Consider the following 17,507-nt stretch of genomic DNA (forward strand, 5'->3'; position numbering starts at 1 on the left):
TGTACCACTTTATAATGACAAAAATGATCATTTAAGTTTCTCCGATGCTTCTAAATCTAAAGCCCTGTGTATACACTTCTTTCTTAAAGCTAAGTAGCTAAAACTTTTGAAGTGCCGCCGTCGCGTCTTATTCGTAGGCGATGGACTTCCGGCTGGAAGCTGTTACCGTCCGCCAAGTTCTTACTAACGTGGTCCAAAACGCTGTTGATAACGAAGTGCACGGCTAGGCTAACAACGTGCTTAAGACACAGATCGCCGGAAATGCCGCCGCGAAATTGGACACGAACCGTGGAATTCGCCAGACACCGCTAGCACAGGAATCGGTCCTCGGTCTCAGCAGCACTGAATCATTATCACAATTTTACTAGCTGAGAATTATAGGACTTTCACACATGACGGAGGCTCCGTAGTCGCTTATACCTGCGCGCATGTGCGCACGAAATGTCATTCCATCATTAGTACTCTAAGCACCCTAACGACATTTTCTTTCTCGGCGGAGCTGCATCACGACCAAATCTAATTACATTTGATGCGGTGATGTCGATGACAGAGTCTCCTGAAGTGAACAATTTGAAGGTATTAAATAAAAAATGAAAGCATTTACAACTTAATTTCCCTTCAGGATTAGGGAAATTGAAAAACAAGCATGCTATGGTGCCGTTATCTTGACTTTGCTGATGTTTATTATAATATTTCAGCCAACCATAGCAACTTCAGCCATTAGATGTTTAATCCGAAGCCCAAAAGTGACATAGCGCCTGCCCGATCGAAGCCACTCCAACGCCGACCTGAGGAAGTTCGCGAAGACAGCTCCTTGCTTGAGCGTTGCGTTGAAAAGTTACGGATAAATTATTATGTTTTTATATATGATAGAGGCTGTTTGAAATTATATTGCACTGTGCAATATAATGTTTATTACACAATAATATTGCACAGTTATATTGCACTGGACAAGCTATGGCGTCGAAAGAATGCATTTCTCAGTCGCATGAATTCTGTCTAAACGCATTAGATAACGAATGAGTTGTCGAACTACTTAGCAGGTTTTAGAAAACAGAGATGCACAATGGATGCAATATTAGATAGAATCACCTCATAGAACACGAGCGTGCACGTGGAAACATGACGATAGCAGTATTCCTAGACATCAAGGGGGCATTTAGCACTGTTAGTAACGTTCATGTTCTGCTAACTATGTTGGAACTCGGAATGTCTCGCAGATCCTTACGATGGAGTTCTAAATTTTTTATCAGGACGCAAAATATTTGTTCAGACAGGTGAAGAAACGAGCGCTGAACATGTTGTCAAATAATAATAATAATATTTGGGGTTTTGCGTGCCAAAACCACTTTCTGATTATGAGGCACGCCGTAGTGGAGGACTCCGGAAATTTTGACCACCTGGGGTTCTTTAACGTGCACCTAAATCTAAGCACACGGGTGTTTTCGCATTTCGCCCCCATCATGTTGTCAAATAGGGAGTACCACAGAAAAGCGTACTCAGCCCTTTTCTTTTTAACTGCGTCATGGCTGATTTAACAAGAAGACTGCCATCACCGTTAAGGTATTTAGTGTATGCAGATGATGTGCGTATTTAGACATCTGGGTCAAATGCTCAATTACTTCAGATGGCATTGCGAGATCAACCCGTATACGAAAATCCGTAAGCGGTACTCACCGTAAGGAGGGAAGAGTGCTGCAAAGTGAAAACGACAACAAAAGGGCTGTCACTGAAAAAACGGGCGCAGTGTTCCCGTTCTTGTGTGGGCGTTATTATGCTCCTGGCCATCCGGCCGGATGCCGTTCCCGCCCGGTAGCAGTCATAACAGTTGAGTTATAACAATTACTTTCGTTCTCTAGATATAGAATGGCACAATGGAGGACAATCTTATCACAATTCTGCGCTTCTTGCGGTCTTTCTTTCAAACTTCTTTTTGCTACGCGTTATCTATGGAGCTGTAGAAACGGCCGTGGACCACCCGAAGTTGTGTATAATCCACTGCCCCGCACATGCTGGTTAGCAAGAACACGGTGGACGACAGTAAAGCCCCACAATAGACGACACTGGTTGCGAGGGGAAGGAGGTGCGAGGGAGGAGGAAGATGACACTACTTAGCAAGGAAAGCAAGCATATCTAGGGACTTTAGCTAAACCTGGCAGTAAATATACCATGTTGCCCATTGCTTTTGATGGCGAAGCGCAAAGTTGCCGTGATCGCGTCTCTGAATTATTGATTCATCAGAGGTTGTCCTAAGGCTCATTGGCTTCCGTCGCTTTAGGTGTTTTGCTTATTCTTCGCTTTTTTTGCAGAAGCTCTTAAGCGTCGTCCGTGGCGTCACCGTCGCGCTTGAGACGCGTTCGCCAGACCGGATGCGCCTGTTGAGCTCGTTTATTCCCGTTTCGCGGGCTTCCAGAGAGTGGTCATGAATGGTTTAACACCATGCGGACACAGAGCGCTTAGCGGGCCGGTCAGAGCCTCTGGCGGGTCTTAAGGAGCTCGACGTGGAAAAAGGAAGCGGGTCGCCTTCCAATCTAAAGGCGTGCACAGAGGCGTCATGGACACTGCGCGAAGCGGATCTGCGCTGCGCCAGGCAGTTCTTGTCGCGGCGTTGTTTACGCGAAGCTTCTGCGTCCTGGCACCTCGAGAGCCCAGCAGCGCGGAGCGGCGGTCCTTGGACTGGCGCGTGTTGTCCGCGCTGGACGGCGCAGTGGACGCGCTCGCGGCCAACATGGACGCTGTGTACTTGGACGCAGCGCTGGGACTGCGCGTCGCCGACGGTAAGTCGCCCGTGCACCGACGGAGCGCGCGTTTCCGTTCGCAATGCTTGCAATGACGGTCAAGCGCAGTACAGCACAGTGCGGAGCTTCGCGACGCGCTTACGCGCGGGCGCCGTCGTGCTGTCACCGTATCGACGAGCATGCGCAGCGCGTACGTTATGTCCAGAGATGCGCAGAGCGTTTGGCTGCAAAAGCGACAAAGGAGCGACAAAGCGGCAAAGGACAAGGGAGCGAGGGCAGCGTCATTGCTTCCGTTTTTGGCGTGAGCGTTATGGGGGCCCACATAAGCATTCGCTGTAGCCCGCCAAGCGCTATTTGATGAGTACGGCACACTCGGCCTTTCCGTCGACGGCGTCGAATGCCTCCTCGGGCTACGTGGATCCCCTCACGTGCGAGATAAGGCACATTGTAGCCTGGCCAAGTTCATTGATCGTTCAGGATTGACGACGTGGCTTATGGGCGTCGAGGTACTGGGATTCGCACCCGCAAGGTGACAGGCGCCGGGGTAATTTTAGCTTTCGGCGTTTCTACTGAGGGCGTTTAGCGTTTGCAGAACATTTTATGCCAGCAGAGCTGTCAGTTCCTCCGAGCACTCCCTTCCTTCCTATCTCTGTCATCTTGTCGTCCCTTCCCCAGCTCCCCCATATTGCTTGACCGGTGCTCAGTTGTCAGCGGCGAGCTAGACAGTTTAACGGTGCGGCCAGCATGCTTTCGTCAGTGTTATCTCACGGATTCCTAGCTTTCTTCGCATTTTTCAATTCTTTGGCGAATAGAGAATTATTGAAACTTTCTAGACTGAGTCATCGCCTTTTTTTTTTTTGAGCGATACAAAACCGTATAGTTATATTGCACTTATTAGAATGTTGATTAGATCCGTGCATAGACGATCAAAAAAGTCCTGACGTCATGAGCAGCTAGTGCGAAATCTTCAAGGATGTGTCGAGACCTATCCATCGCTCGAGCGCCTTTTATAGCTTACAAGGTCTCCGTGCGCGGTAAGACGAGCCGTTCTCGGCGTTCAAGCAACGTAATTTTTAGGGGTGCGCGAATATTCAAAATTTCTAATATTCCTTGGTATTGGACTCGAAATTTAACTAGTCCAACTTGTTAAAATTCGTCTGTGTTGAATACTATAAGGAATAACTAGAGTTATTAATGCAATCTGCAGGAATAATGACCGATGCAAGGGGAGACTCCTCCAAATGATTTTGCTGCAAAGGAGCCGTGGTTATACTACGCATAGGTAACGGTCGATGAGCTAACGCATCGAGATCCCTTTTGCTTAATAGTTTCCAATTGTTAAATAAGCACACCTCGCATTATTCAGCCTGTAACAATTTGTTGTCTCTGTTTAGGCAAAAGCACTTTATTATTTCGTCAATCATTTGGATTTGTTGGGAATGTGCATTGCTGGACTATTATACTTAGACGCTTCAACGAACACTATCCGTGTGATGTAGAACCATATAGTATCAGATCTCACTTGTTTATCATTTACAAGCTTCTGAGCGGTTGAACTGACTTCCAGTGGTTAACGGAATTAGATGTATCTATCAAGTAGCCTAAGTAAGCCTTTTCTGCCGAAAGAACTTCAGGCAAGCTTGGTACTTCACATCGCTTAAAAATGAGAAATATTTGCCATTCAGTACGATATATATGCAATGGTCGTTTTTCCCCTCAAATAGTTGTATTCGATTTCGAACTTTTAGAAAGGGGCAGAAGGAGTATTAGGAACCACTAGCACTGGGATCACATTTTGAGAACACGAACAAAATGCGTTCTCCGACAGTTGCACTGCGGGTGGACTGGTGGGCGTTTAACAACGGGACACGCGTTTTTTTTTTTTTTTTCAGAATGACGGTGCCCTTACGCAAGCACACTGACGAACAAAACAACGTAATCTATGTTCAACGGGTAGATTCTGCTAGCGACTAGCTGCAACTGCGCCCTGCCCAATTGGCTATCATTGACTACCCGGCGAAACCACGCCATTACTTGCATCGCACGCGAACTGCGCATAAGTCTTCGCCGGTGCTCAGGGTTGCTATCGCAAAATTTGACTGTAGGTTTTGTAACAAGGGAACACAGCTACAAGCAGATCCTTTTTGCGAAACCACCTAGCAATTACGATGACAAAACACATCTCAAACACATCTCTATGTGCGGCGAAACCATGTCAAGATCACAACAAACATAATCGCATGCAGTAACGCCCAATGACTTGGTCGGGAAGTGCGCAGGGAATTGCAGAAGCATAGCACCAGGCCAGTTAACGTATGATATCGCCTGATACAGAGAGCAACAAAAAAATAAAAACGTCAAATGCACCTCTAAGTCATTTAGACCGGCGTAATTCGCCAGACATGAGCTTGTAAGTGAACTACACAGTCTACACACAGCGCCATAGAGCGATAACGCTGTGTGCTTCAAGTTACGTGACAGCGCTTAAGGTAACGATAAAGTCTAAAGCTAGACCACGACTAAGGGAAGACACATGGCGTCTGTCGCCTACAGCTTATTTGGCCATTTGGGCGGTCGTCGTGGGACCGAGTTGTGTATATGCGTCGTGCTGAAGCTATAATTATGCCCTGTGATAACATACGTGAAGTGCACGCACTAATTCGAAAGCATTGCAAGTGCTTTGTTTAACAGCCAGAGACGTAATTTTCAGTCATACGCTCCATAAACAACCCATAAAACTTTATTGTGGTGGATAAACTTTCGCACGCATGCTATAAAGGCCCCGATAAAGAACTACTGTCGAGCGCCTCTACAACAAACGCACAATGCTGTCTCTCTTCTATTGCGAAGTGTGCGGTGCACTATTGACGACGTGACCGACGGCGTGACCTGTATAACGAATGTTTTTGTAGACCCCAAGCGCTTGTTTATAATGGCGTTCGATTGCATGAGAAAAAACGCTGGTGCGTTGCTTTGCCCCTTAGTTCCCCCTACTCGGTTGACGATTACTAACGCAGATCGCCTGCAGAAGCTTATTGACCAGGCAGGTGACAGCGAGAACGGCATCATTTCCAAGCCAACAAAAAGAGTGAACGTGACGATTGAAGACATTCGGGCCGTCCAGCAGAAAACATCAACTCTCGCGGACATCGCCGCTACGCGTGTCGTCGGAAGACAGGAAGCCAGCGTACTCCAGAAACGTGAGTTTGTTCATTATAGTCGTATTTCATATACATTTTGTGAGATCTAGAAAGCCGGCTCTTTGAAGAGTGCGAGATGCAAGACCCCCCCATAGTGCAAATAGTGCAAATAACTTGCACTATTCACAGTTTGCGACGCAATAAACTTGTAGCTCATGTCAACATTTTACGGAGGTGCAACTGCTGCGGCGACGCTGTCACAGTCGGCACTATTTAAAAGTAGCTCGCTTGTAAAGAAAAGCGGTAATTATGCGTACATAGAATGACAATTTTTTAAACAATACATCAGGCATGATCTAACTTCATCTAACTTCCCCAATTAAAGGCACGCAGTCATGCACCGCCGGTGTGCATCACCAGTACTTTTGGTAGAGCTGTGAGGATGTGTACTCATGACTGCAGTTCAGCACCCAAGAACTGTGCATATACCTAAGTGAGCTTTCAGTAAAAACCAGAGAGTCTACGTTCAAGGAAATTTAACGCAGGCCAATTTATCGAACTTTTTGCAAGTACAAGCGCTACGTAGCCGCCATCCTCCTCTGTCGGTTATCGGTAGCATGCATTGATAGAGGAGAAGCACTCTTTCTTGTTGCCGCACAAAAGTTGAGTGCTTGAAATGTGTAGTAGTAGTTTTTCTTTCTTCTTCTTCGCGGGAACCTACGCATTCACTCACTTACAAGTATTACTCGGAACACAAGGTCGTCTTTTCCTCCCCAGTGGCACGTGGTCTGCTGCGCAAGGGTCTGTGGAAAGACCCGCCGATCGCCGCCGACACGTTTCGAGCTCGGACCTCGGACGACGAGCCCGAGCTGGCAGCGCCCGACGTGATTGAGGGGGTGTCTGACGGCTGCCTGCAGCAGCTATTTGCTGGCCGCAACTGTTGCCAACTGAACGACAGCTGTTGGGTGGCCATGACGGGCGGACGTCAGCACGGGTACGCCCTCACGCACCAAGCGATCTTCCTCACCATCGGAATTCGGGTACGGACGAGCTCCCATTGCTAGGCATGGGAAATCATTAAGCACTTTAGAGGTGTCTGTTGAAGAAAAATATATATAACAAGAACTCTGCGGGAGCACGCAGTTAGCGTGGTTTCACGCCACAGAGAGGTTTCCGTGTAGAGTTCGATTATTCCATATGTTCTCCATGTGGTTTCTGTACCATACATGCAATATACATGCGATATACATACATGCAACATACAAAAGCTGCATGTCACTTGCAGTAGAGAAAGATAGGGTCGAGGAGGGGTGGGGGACTAATTTAGGAAACGGCAGTGAGACCGCACTGAGCTCGACTTCCCTATCCTACCACTCTGCTGCGCCGTGAGAAAGGGAAAGCGCCAGAAATTGGGCAATGACGGGGGACATTTTGCGTGCAGAGCGCATGAATACAGTTACTTGTGCCTTGGAGCCAAGCGTAATATGTCAATTCTGTACGTTTCAAAAGCTACCGCCACTGTTTTTACAAAAGCTTGTTTTGAATTGCAGCTATATTGACTTGCAGAATTGCTCTAAAATTCCGAAACCAGCGATTTTCTTCCGGTTTCCTCAAACATGTGTGGGCCTAATTCAAAGTGCTACTTCCGTAATGTCACTACAATTTGACTCATTGTTTTAATTGAAATGCTATTAAACCTAGTTGAGCTGTTGTGTAGTATGCCATTATCTATGCGTTTCTCAACTACAGCAGACTCCCAATAATTTGACCTCTGTTAATTTGTCTTCTTGCTTAGTTTGAACACACGCAGAGTTCTGGCGATATTACTTTGGAAGAAAAACTGGTTTAGTTCGGACGTGAAAGCATGTCGCTTTGGTTAATTCGACCGCCCACCAGCTCCCTCTCATGCACGCTGTGGTCACTAAAAGCCTGGAAACACAAGAAACTCAGCATACGGCGCAACTGGTTGCGCAGGCGACAAACAGTGACGGCAGCAACCTATTCTTCAGTGATAATGACGACTTGCGCTGTGCCCAGGGCGATGTCCCCTTTTACAATTTTTTCAGCACCGACAATAGTGCTGAGGTCTGAGGGCCACTGGCCAGGGATGACATACATATACAGTTACTGTAATACTGTATTGAAGCAGTCTGCCGATGACGCATTGTTCAAGCAGAAAAAAAATATTTGAATCTGTTCATTTCACCGCAGTGGGTTCATGCGACCTTTCGGTTAATTCGAGCAAAACTTGTTGCGCCTCAAGAGTTGAATTAATGGGAGTCAACTGTATTTAAATAGGCAAATTGTGCTAGGTTTTACCTAATGCTTTATTTTGGGTGTTTCATCGCAATTGAAAATACGTAGCAGTATTCGTTTCGAAATAATTTCATTATATATATATATATATATATATATATATATATATATATATATATATATACACACACACACACACACACACACACACACACACACACACACACACACACATATAGGCCCAAACAATGAAACGTTCCTTTCCTCCGAGCGCTTCCTAACCTTACGTGAGGCCTCCTTACAGCGAAGGACCGATGGAGGAAGCAAGCATACTCCGAAAGCTCCCTTCACCCGTCCTCACGTAAGGAGCGGTTGCCGCCACGCCTGGGTTCGAGATTATCTCTTAAAAGCTTTAGGCGAACACCCGAACACCACTATTCAATAAAAAAGGTTGTATCGTCGCACAATCTTTAAGTTGATGAGCTAATATAGAGAAGCGTGGACGCTTTTTTCTAATTTTGTTTACTAAACCTAAAGAAGTAGCGCATTACAGTGCAAAACTTGATGTGCTCCAGCAACGCTGGCACGCCGGCGTCTTGCAACGCCTAGCAACGCCTAGCAACGCTTCCATGCCGCACGCGTGACTGAAACGAACGTGCCTGGCGAAACGTACCGTGCTCGCACTTCTCCGAAGGTGGGAGACAGCGCGCATGCGCAAGCAAACGTCACGTGGTTAAGCAGTGAGGCGAAGCGCTCGTTCAGGGCCAGGAGCGGCGTAAGGACCCATGAAGGTAGCTTGGCCCAAACAATAAAACGTTCCTTTCCTTCGAGCGCTTCCTAACCTCACGTGAGGCCTCCTTACAGCGAAGGACCAATGGAGGAAGCAAGCGTACTCTGAAAGCTCCCTTCACCCGTCCTCACCTAAGGAGCGGTTGCCGCGTGCCTGGGTTCGAGATTATTTCTTCAAATCTTTCCGCGAACACCATTATTCTATTAAAAATGTTGTATCGTCGCACAATCTTTAAATTGAATAGCTAATATAGAGAAACGTGGACGCTTTCTTCTAGTTTTGTTTACTAAAGTTAAAAAAAAGTTGAGCATTACAGTGCAAAACTTGATGTGCTCCAGCAACGCTGGCACGCCGGCGTCTTGCAACGCCTAGCAACGCCTAGCAATGCTTTCATGCCGCACGCGTGACTGAAACGAACATGCCTGGCAAGACGTACCGTGCTCGCGCTTCTCCGCAGATGGGCGACAGTGCGCATGCGCAAGCGAATGCCATGTGGTTAAGCAGTGAGGTGAAGCGCTCGTTCAGGGCCGGGAGCGGCGTAAGGACGCATGAAGGTAGCTTTGGAGCTACCTTACGCTGAGGAAGCACCAAGGAAGCCTTCACCGAGGGCCCCTCAGCAAGGAAGCTTTCAGAGTGACATAAGGTAGCCTCACCGCAATGAAGGCTTCCTTAGTGAGGTAAAGGAAGATTTCATTGTTTGGCTGCTTATGCTGAGGAAGTACCAAGGAAGCCTTCACCGAGGGCGCCTCAGTTAGGAAGCTTTCAAAGTGACATAAGGTGGCCTCACCGCAATGAAGGCTTCCTTACTGAGGAAAGGAGGGTTTCATTGTTTGGCCCATATACTTTGATTCCTGTTCGTCGTGCGCTGTTGTTGCTCGGTACATTGAGTCTACACGACAATCTTCAAGAACACGCAGTACTGCGAATACAGGCTCGACACGAGTCGCTGCTTCAGCTTCTTTGTTTGCTCACCGAGCTTGGCGTCTCTGTAGAAGTCACTGAACTACAATAGAATATTTCTCCCATGACCATATAACCGTTATCGCCAGATTATTGACGTCCTTGTATTTTCATTAGTTGAGCGTTTGGTTGACACTTTTCTCACACATTACCATGTTAGTGCTTTGCTGCAATATTGCTATACTTTAACGTCGCCGTGTAGTTCTCGCTTAGATGAAATTATTGCCTTTGCTTCTTGTTTGTTTCGTCTTCTTCAACTTGTTCTTCTGTAAGGGCCCTCGACCTGTAGTATTGAAGAAGGGGAGAAAATGCAAATTAATGAACATCAGGCGCCCAGTCGGTGCTCTATGGTTGAGCAAGGGTCCAGATAGCAGCGCAATGAAATTGACCTTTTTGTACAGCAGTCCAACGAGAAACACGCATCAAATGAACAGCTTGCGCGGCTTTAGCAGCGATCACCGATAAAAATCGCCGACCCCGTTCTCTTACTCGTCTTGTTTCTCCTCGCACGTGTTCCGCTGCCGTCGGTCAGCTTAACTGCACGGCCAAGCTGAACGACCTGGCCACACGACACGGACAGCCGCCCGCCGACTGGAACCTGGCGTCCAAGTGCGCCCGTGTCGCTGACAACGCGCAGCTCATAGTCGACGAGAACTTCCCGCTACGTCTCAGGGACCTGTTCATGGAGCAAGGTATAACGCTACGCATAGCCAGCAAAGTGCAGCGCCGTCAAACCGCCAGAAGCGTGGACAGAAAATTTTCTACGGCGTTTATAGTTCAACTACGGTGCCCGATCTCCTCTAAATCTCCGTGTCACAAAGACAAACAGTGCTGTTCGTATTTCTTTCTGATCCGACAATACCATGTCATCTCCTTCAACATCCAGTGGAATCATTTGTTTTCTGCTGTGCGACTGGATTCACTTAGACAGCAGATCGGTACTATTCCAAACGGATTCAGTCTGAGATACGGGTGCGGCATTATGTTCAAGAAAACAGAAAATAGTAAAAAAAAAACATATATATCCACAACAGGAAACGCCATCTTTACTGCATTTCACTATTCAGAGAGCTGTATAGGAGCGCAGCATTAGGCATCCGCTTCCTTACGTTTCATAAAGCGCACACGCACGCATACAACGAACATTAAAGAAAGTAATAGTTAGTTAGTTAGTTAGTTAGTTAGTTAGTTAGTTAGTTAGTTAGTTAGTTAGTTAGTTAGTTAGTTAGTTAGTTAGTTAGTTAGTTAGTTAGTTAGTTAGTTAGTTAGTTAGTTAGTTAGCTTACTCCTACCATTTTTGAACTACTGCCTTGGATAGACAGCATTATTATGATTTCGTATACCAAAGTTATTTAGATGGGCAGACGTAACCTCCACTGTCAATTACAACTATCAATTAAATAATTAGTCAGAGCTCACCCAGTCCATTTTCTTTATATTTAGTATACAACGCACATTTTCGTAGAACAACTGAAAGCATGTCATTCTCAAGCCTCATTCCATTTTGGAAAACTTTTCTTGCTAGATTGCGCAACAAAATGTTCTTCGCCTGTATTGCAGCACAACGCCGTCTTCTAAATTTGATCATGCTCTGAACATACGACGGTCTGCCAGAGATATATTTACATGACCGTTGTTCTGTATTATATTGACGTTGCGCCAAAGTGGAATATACGAGCGGAAGCTCCATCTGGGATCAGCAGTTAAGACCCCGATCATACGAAGGATGCACTTGTACACAAGCCAGGTCCTGCCACGTTAGAGCATCCCGCGCAGTCTCAAGCGCCATAGCACACGCATAGCTTCCACTCAGCTGCCATGTTACAACAAAATGTATATTCCTGACAGTAGAAACCAATTGCTTCGACAATCATTTTTATCGTCCGAAAATCATCCGAAGTTTCAACGTATCTGCTCAGTTGCCGTGTGCGGTTTCATGGACCTGCCAGTGTTCAGGGATCCATCAGTTATGGAAGACGTGCTGTCCTGGCAGAGGGATGATGGCTGCTACGTCGTAGAAAACGAGCCTGCTGCGGGTTCGCTTCCGCAGAGGATCAAAAGAGAAGAACGCAAGGGCAAAGGTAACGACTGTGCGCGGCTGGCTGAGGAGTGGATTTGCCTTAGAAAATTCAATTTCACTGCCGGCGCTCTTTTAATCGTTTAGCCATAGCGGGTAAGATGTGGGTTTCCGTGAGCAATAAATGTAAATTTGCTGCCGATGGCGGAAAAAGAAGCCGACGCTTTATATAACCATGAAAACTGTGTGCTGCTCAGTATTTAAATCCATTGTTATCACTGTAATTGTGCGGTAAGTAGTCGTGTAGTAAAATTGTGAGTATGGACGAGATGGTCAGAATCAGTATTGAACGACCACAGTATTCGCAACAAGGAACGATGCATGAATAACTGTATAGCACGACAGTGCAGGCTTTAGTTACAGCACCGTTGTCATTTTGCGTTATTAATGTTTAGCACCACTTTGTGATCCCTGGTTTTATAAGGCATCGACTGGGACTAGTTGTTGTGACTTCGTTCTGCAGCGCTATACTGTTATTCAAAGGACAAAGTAAAAGAAACTGACACACACGTGCGCACATGTGAGTGAGTTTCTTTCATTGTGTCCTCTGTGTAACAGTTTAGTGCAGTAAACAGAACGATCCGTATTTTTACGAGAGAGGCAAGTATCTTCTTTTGTTTCTGCTATTGGAAACGCCGTGCGCACAGACTAAAGCAGATGCCGCACACAATTGCTCGAATTGCACGCTGACATGTGCGGCCTCGGAGATACCAACGTCTCGCAGTTCGATACGGGTGATGCGTGCGTGGCATCTGCAATGCGCTCGTCTGGCGCTGTACTGACGCTCTCTGTAGGCACACTTCATGTACTGCCTGTTAAATTACCCGCTCTTTTCTCAAACACTGACCTATACGCGGCCCCTGCTCGCCGTCTGATCTCGGAGGTTGTCTTTCGTGCCGACCGCTTCGTTCACCGTCTGATAGTGGGCGCCACTGCTTCTCTGTCGAGGTACTTGTCGCGTGCCGTGGCGCATGATTTTAATGCGAGGAACCTATAACTGCAGAACTGAACACTTTTTTTTTTATAATAAGCCTTCGAGCCATCCCTTAACAAAAACATCTTTATCAGCGTCGTCATTCTTTAAGGCAGCAAGCGTCAGAATGACTTTCAATTGTTTCTGTTTTCCCACACCTTTGCAGACCAATGTTCCCTGCACATGACGAGCGTTGCTGCCGGAGCGCTTGCTACTTACCTGCAGTTACTGCAACAGACACGGTTGGCCAATCGGACATCTCGGGTGTGAACGGATGAATCCGTCCTCGAAAAGATATATATACACATACTCCCGAATTGAAGAGCAAGAAGCGGTGTGAAAACCCCACAAGAAATAAAACGTAATACGTGTGCCTGCACCTTCGGCCAGACGTAAATCCTTGCCAAGAGCGTGTTCATTCAATTCTCTGAAATGACACATGGCCACCAGCAGCCCGATGCTAAGCGCAGGAAAACCATACGGGATGGGAGAGCAGAGAGATATGGTGTCGCGGGATGCAAACACCCCTCGACTAATTACGGGGGATGGCCTGCATGCTAACGTGCTGACAGCGCGCCGGATTAACATCTGCCGTGCGACTGGCCGCTCGAGGCACTTTGCGCGCATTTGCAGGCTTCCTGCACGCTTGGAAAAACACTTTTTATCAATAGCACTTATTGAGCAACAGAGAGCTGTATCGAGAGTTTTTCATGTCGCTCTACAATTTTCTCCTCGACACTTTTCATCTAACTATAATATTTGAGAAGACGATTAATTAATTAAGACTAATTATGCAACTAGGCGGAATGAAAAAAATAATCTGAGCATCTTCAAGCGACGTCATAGAACAATACCTTGTTGAATCTGTCCAGCTACATGGCATTTGCGTACTTCTAAATGTTGGTGCATGAAAGGTGGGACACCCTGTAAATACGAAAGTTATATGAAGGTAGCCACGAAGTGCCTCTTATAAAGCTTGCGTGTTGCCGCGTATTTGCAGCTACACCATGCGTTAAAAAAAAAAAACTTGCTTCACAAAAATTGAGCATATCACGTCGGCTCACAGGCATATCTAAAGCACACCGACTTCTTAATGAAATGAATTGTTTTTCACGGATTCCTTGATTTACTTTATTTTCTTTGATTTGGCCATTCGGTATGTTCCACTAGAGGTGTGCTCGTTCTTGGCCAATGCTCCAGAATGGGTATGTCTCATTGTGACACAAGAAGTACAGAACGTCTAAGTGTTGCTTGATACGTACGTGTCGTACTTTTCTGTGGATACACCTGTAATCATCCAATTGTATGCGTCGACGTTGCTTGCAAAATATTTATTTACTTTGAATTGACACAACCTTGTCAGTGTATTCTTTCCAGTCCTAGACCACTATGAGCCCTGGAAAAATCTCCGTTGCATTTCATCAAATATTTAATATTTGGGGTTTTACGTGCCAAAACCACTTTCTGATTATGAGGCACGCCGTAGTGGAGGACTCCGGAAATTTTGACCACCTGGGGTTCTTTAACGTGCACCTAAATCTAAGTACACGGGTGTTTTCGCATTTCGCCCCCATCGAAATGCGGCCGCCGTGGCCGGGATTCGATCCCGCGGCCTCGTGCTCAGCAGCCCAACACCATAGCCACTGAGCAACCACGGCGGGTTGTTTCATCAAATATTACTCGCGTGCCAATGATGAGTGCATAACAGAACACTTGGCTGGCTTACTTACTTCAACGATGCTGGCAGCTGCATTCTTTGGGATAGGTTCAAAGGAAAGCGCCAGTATTGCATTGAGAATTTCGTACTGAACAAGAGGAAAAGAATTCACAAGCAAACGCATTGGAAGTAGCCCCGCATCATTCAGCTTAAGCGTAAAATGAAGGGATTAAAAAAAAGAAGCACGCGGATTCGACAAGTATTCGCGAATTACCCGAGCGGCTCGCACGTGCGCTGCGTGACTCAGTTGAACTACTACTTACAAAAGAAACTTCTGCGTAGCTTCACGAAAAATGATCCGGTCCAATTCTGGGACTATATTACAGAGATAAAGAAACCTGTTTCACAGGTCGAAGTCGGCAGCGCAATGACAGAAATACTAAAGAAATTGCTGTACATTTTAATAATTATTTTCATCGCGCGTTTTCGAGTCCCAGTGCCTGTGCCTTCAGCGCAGAATCATTCTCTTTGCCACCGGTAAATTACATTTCGCATGCTGTGGTGCTTTCCCTTCTACTGAGCTTAGAAATTGAAAAAAAAAACTTGCGGACCTGACAATACTCTACACTTGTTCCCGCAGTGTAACGCTGAGCCAAATGCAAAACTGCACGGGATAATTGTTTCGTGTCTTGCTATCGGCTGGCAACCTTTATGATGAGTGGAGGACGACCCCAGCAATTCCTATTTTCAAAAGAAGGGGGGACCTACTAATTCATAGTAATTACCGTCCAACTTACTTATCATCATGCTGTAAACTTTTGGAACATATATAGTATCAAAGAAAATGCATGAATTCCTGGACGAACATTGCCTCCCTGACAAGCTTCCAGCACGAGTCCAAAAAAAGACCACTCGACATTTACTCGGTTAATCACAGTAGTTCACACGCTAATAACATCTCTTGACAACAATGGTCAGACAGATAAGATCGTTTTCAATTTTAGCAAAACATTCAAGCTTGTACCTCAAGACCCCTTTATATATAGACTCGGAAATCTTGGCTCGTCAGGAACAATAATATCACGAATAGCTGCAGATTTGACTAACCGAAATCACTTTGTAGAAATAGATGGGCAACACTCTGGCTGTCTTGCAGTAACATCTGGGGTATCTCAGGTAAGCTTCCTGGGTCCCCCACTGTTTTTGTTGTGTATTAATGATATTGCAACCAATGATATTACAAAAAATTTTGAAGCAAAGTCTATAAAAACACAGTATTTATTTTTCTCAACTATAAGTGAATTATGAATTCTAAGATCACGCTCAGCGCCTTGAATCAAGGCACTGAGTATGACTTTAGCAGCACGTCATCAAGTGTACTCACCGAAAATGCGAGATCGTTGTTCCGATAAAGCGAACTTAAACGAACATAAACGAAGGATAAAACTTCGGTAACAAAGCGTTGTGCCCATAGAAAACGAAACGATAAGGTCTTCAGCTTATAGGTTTTGCCACGATGCCGGTCTGCTAGCGCACCGAGCGACAGGCTTGATCAGTGGAGCGCTCGACCAGCTATGGCTCGCGCTATCCCTGCCTGAGATATACGCGCTAATTCTGACGTTGCCTGAAGTCGGTTGTTTCGGACTTGCCGAGTTTTCCCTTGAACCGAAAACCGATCAAAAACATTTCGGTTTCGCTCCGAGACAAAATAAATAATATTTCGTTTTGGTTTTCGTTCCGTTCCAATACACTGCTGTAGACTGTCCTACTAGTACGCGTTTATTTGCTGGCGATTGTGTTTTGTAATGCGGGATCTGTACTAACAACGGTCAAGCTGAACTCAGCACTTATACTTTAACAACAAACTCGGCTGGTGCAAAACGGGGGGAATAGTCATTAACACATAAAAAGCTTTCATTCTTCGTGTCACGCGTAAAAACCACCATGTCTTAACACTTACACTCTCGGTTCTTCACGCTTGCAAGAAATTTCAAGCCACAAATACGTGGAAGTTACTATCACTAATAACCTATCTTGCATGCATGTTGATAAAATCTGCAAGCCGGCCTTTCGGAAACTATGCTTACTTAGACACAGGCTACGCACTAAATTAATCAATTACGATCAGACACAGACTTGAATACGCAGGCGTCGTTTGGGAACCGCATCCTGACGATAGCACCAAGTAAATTGAGCGAATACAGAAAAGCCGTCAGATTCGTTTACTCCAAGTATTGCCAGCATGATTCCCCGTCCTAACTAATGTAAGATAACGCTAGCGAGTCACTCTGCTTGCGCAGAAAATCTGAGCGGAATAATTTCCTATCCTTGCTCCTGACTAACAAGCTTGCTGTGGACCCCAACGAGTATCTGCCGCCACTAGCAACCAGACTAGCACGACGCCACAATTCACTTTTTCTAACATCGTAGTGCGCAAGAACTAATGCGCTAGGAAGTCTTTCATTCCTTGAAGAATAACAGAGTTGAAGACACTAAAAAATTCACCAAATACTCACATTGAATACACTGTCTTCAGACAGTATTACACTAAGTATGAGCTATGTTTTTTGAAGTTATTTGCCTACCCTATTCGTGCCTGTCTAGGGCCTGGAATAGAAAATAAATAAAATAAAATAAAATAAATAGATAAATAAGTAAATAAATAAACCACTGCGATCTCGGTAAGCTTCGCTTACCGAGATCGCAACATGTGCCTTGCATCTGCGTTATTTGTTATCGGTATGATGCTATCGCATTAAATCCCTTGCGAGGACAAAATGTCGAGCTCCGGCTGTCAGCCAAACCAGCGCCTTTTGGGGTTAGACGTTTGGGTGCTTTCGCTAAACCAACGTCGTCGTCGTCGTCGTCGCCTTTAGCACTCGCTGTCGTATAGTGAACCTCAGCAAGCACCCATTC

General features: G+C 45.9%; 2 protein-coding genes across 6 annotated transcripts in view; one reads left to right on the forward strand and one right to left on the reverse strand.

The window, feature by feature from the left end:
- The first annotated feature begins 2,139 nt into the window (after nt 1–2,139).
- LOC135906940 (UPF0764 protein C16orf89 homolog) lies at nt 2,140–13,313 on the forward strand. The gene is made up of 6 exons (XM_065438563.2): nt 2,140–2,777; nt 5,756–5,938; nt 6,656–6,918; nt 10,417–10,576; nt 11,804–11,965; nt 13,101–13,313. The coding sequence occupies exons 1-6, from the start codon at nt 2,555–2,557 to the stop codon at nt 13,202–13,204; spliced, it is 1,095 nt and encodes a 364-aa protein (XP_065294635.1). The 5' UTR covers nt 2,140–2,554; the 3' UTR covers nt 13,205–13,313.
- The window catches only part of LOC135906942 (uncharacterized), a 125,732-nt gene continuing 115,081 nt past the window's right edge, over nt 6,857–17,507 (reverse strand). For 4 of the 5 annotated variants that reach the window (XR_010565856.2, XR_011511360.1, XR_010565855.2 and 1 more), the window contains one exon: nt 9,075–10,167. Coding sequence is in view for 1 of the 5 variants with exons in the window: in XM_070531873.1 (XP_070387974.1) it covers nt 6,902–6,938 (37 nt within the window). In the remaining 4 variants the exon portion in view is untranslated. Of the gene's footprint in view, nt 6,939–9,074; nt 10,168–17,507 lie in introns of those variants that run through there. The other variant, XM_070531873.1, reaches the window with a different exon arrangement.

This window comes from Dermacentor albipictus, chromosome 1 (genome assembly GCF_038994185.2).
Source record: "Dermacentor albipictus isolate Rhodes 1998 colony chromosome 1, USDA_Dalb.pri_finalv2, whole genome shotgun sequence".
Lineage (NCBI taxonomy): Eukaryota > Metazoa > Arthropoda > Arachnida > Ixodida > Ixodidae > Dermacentor > Dermacentor albipictus.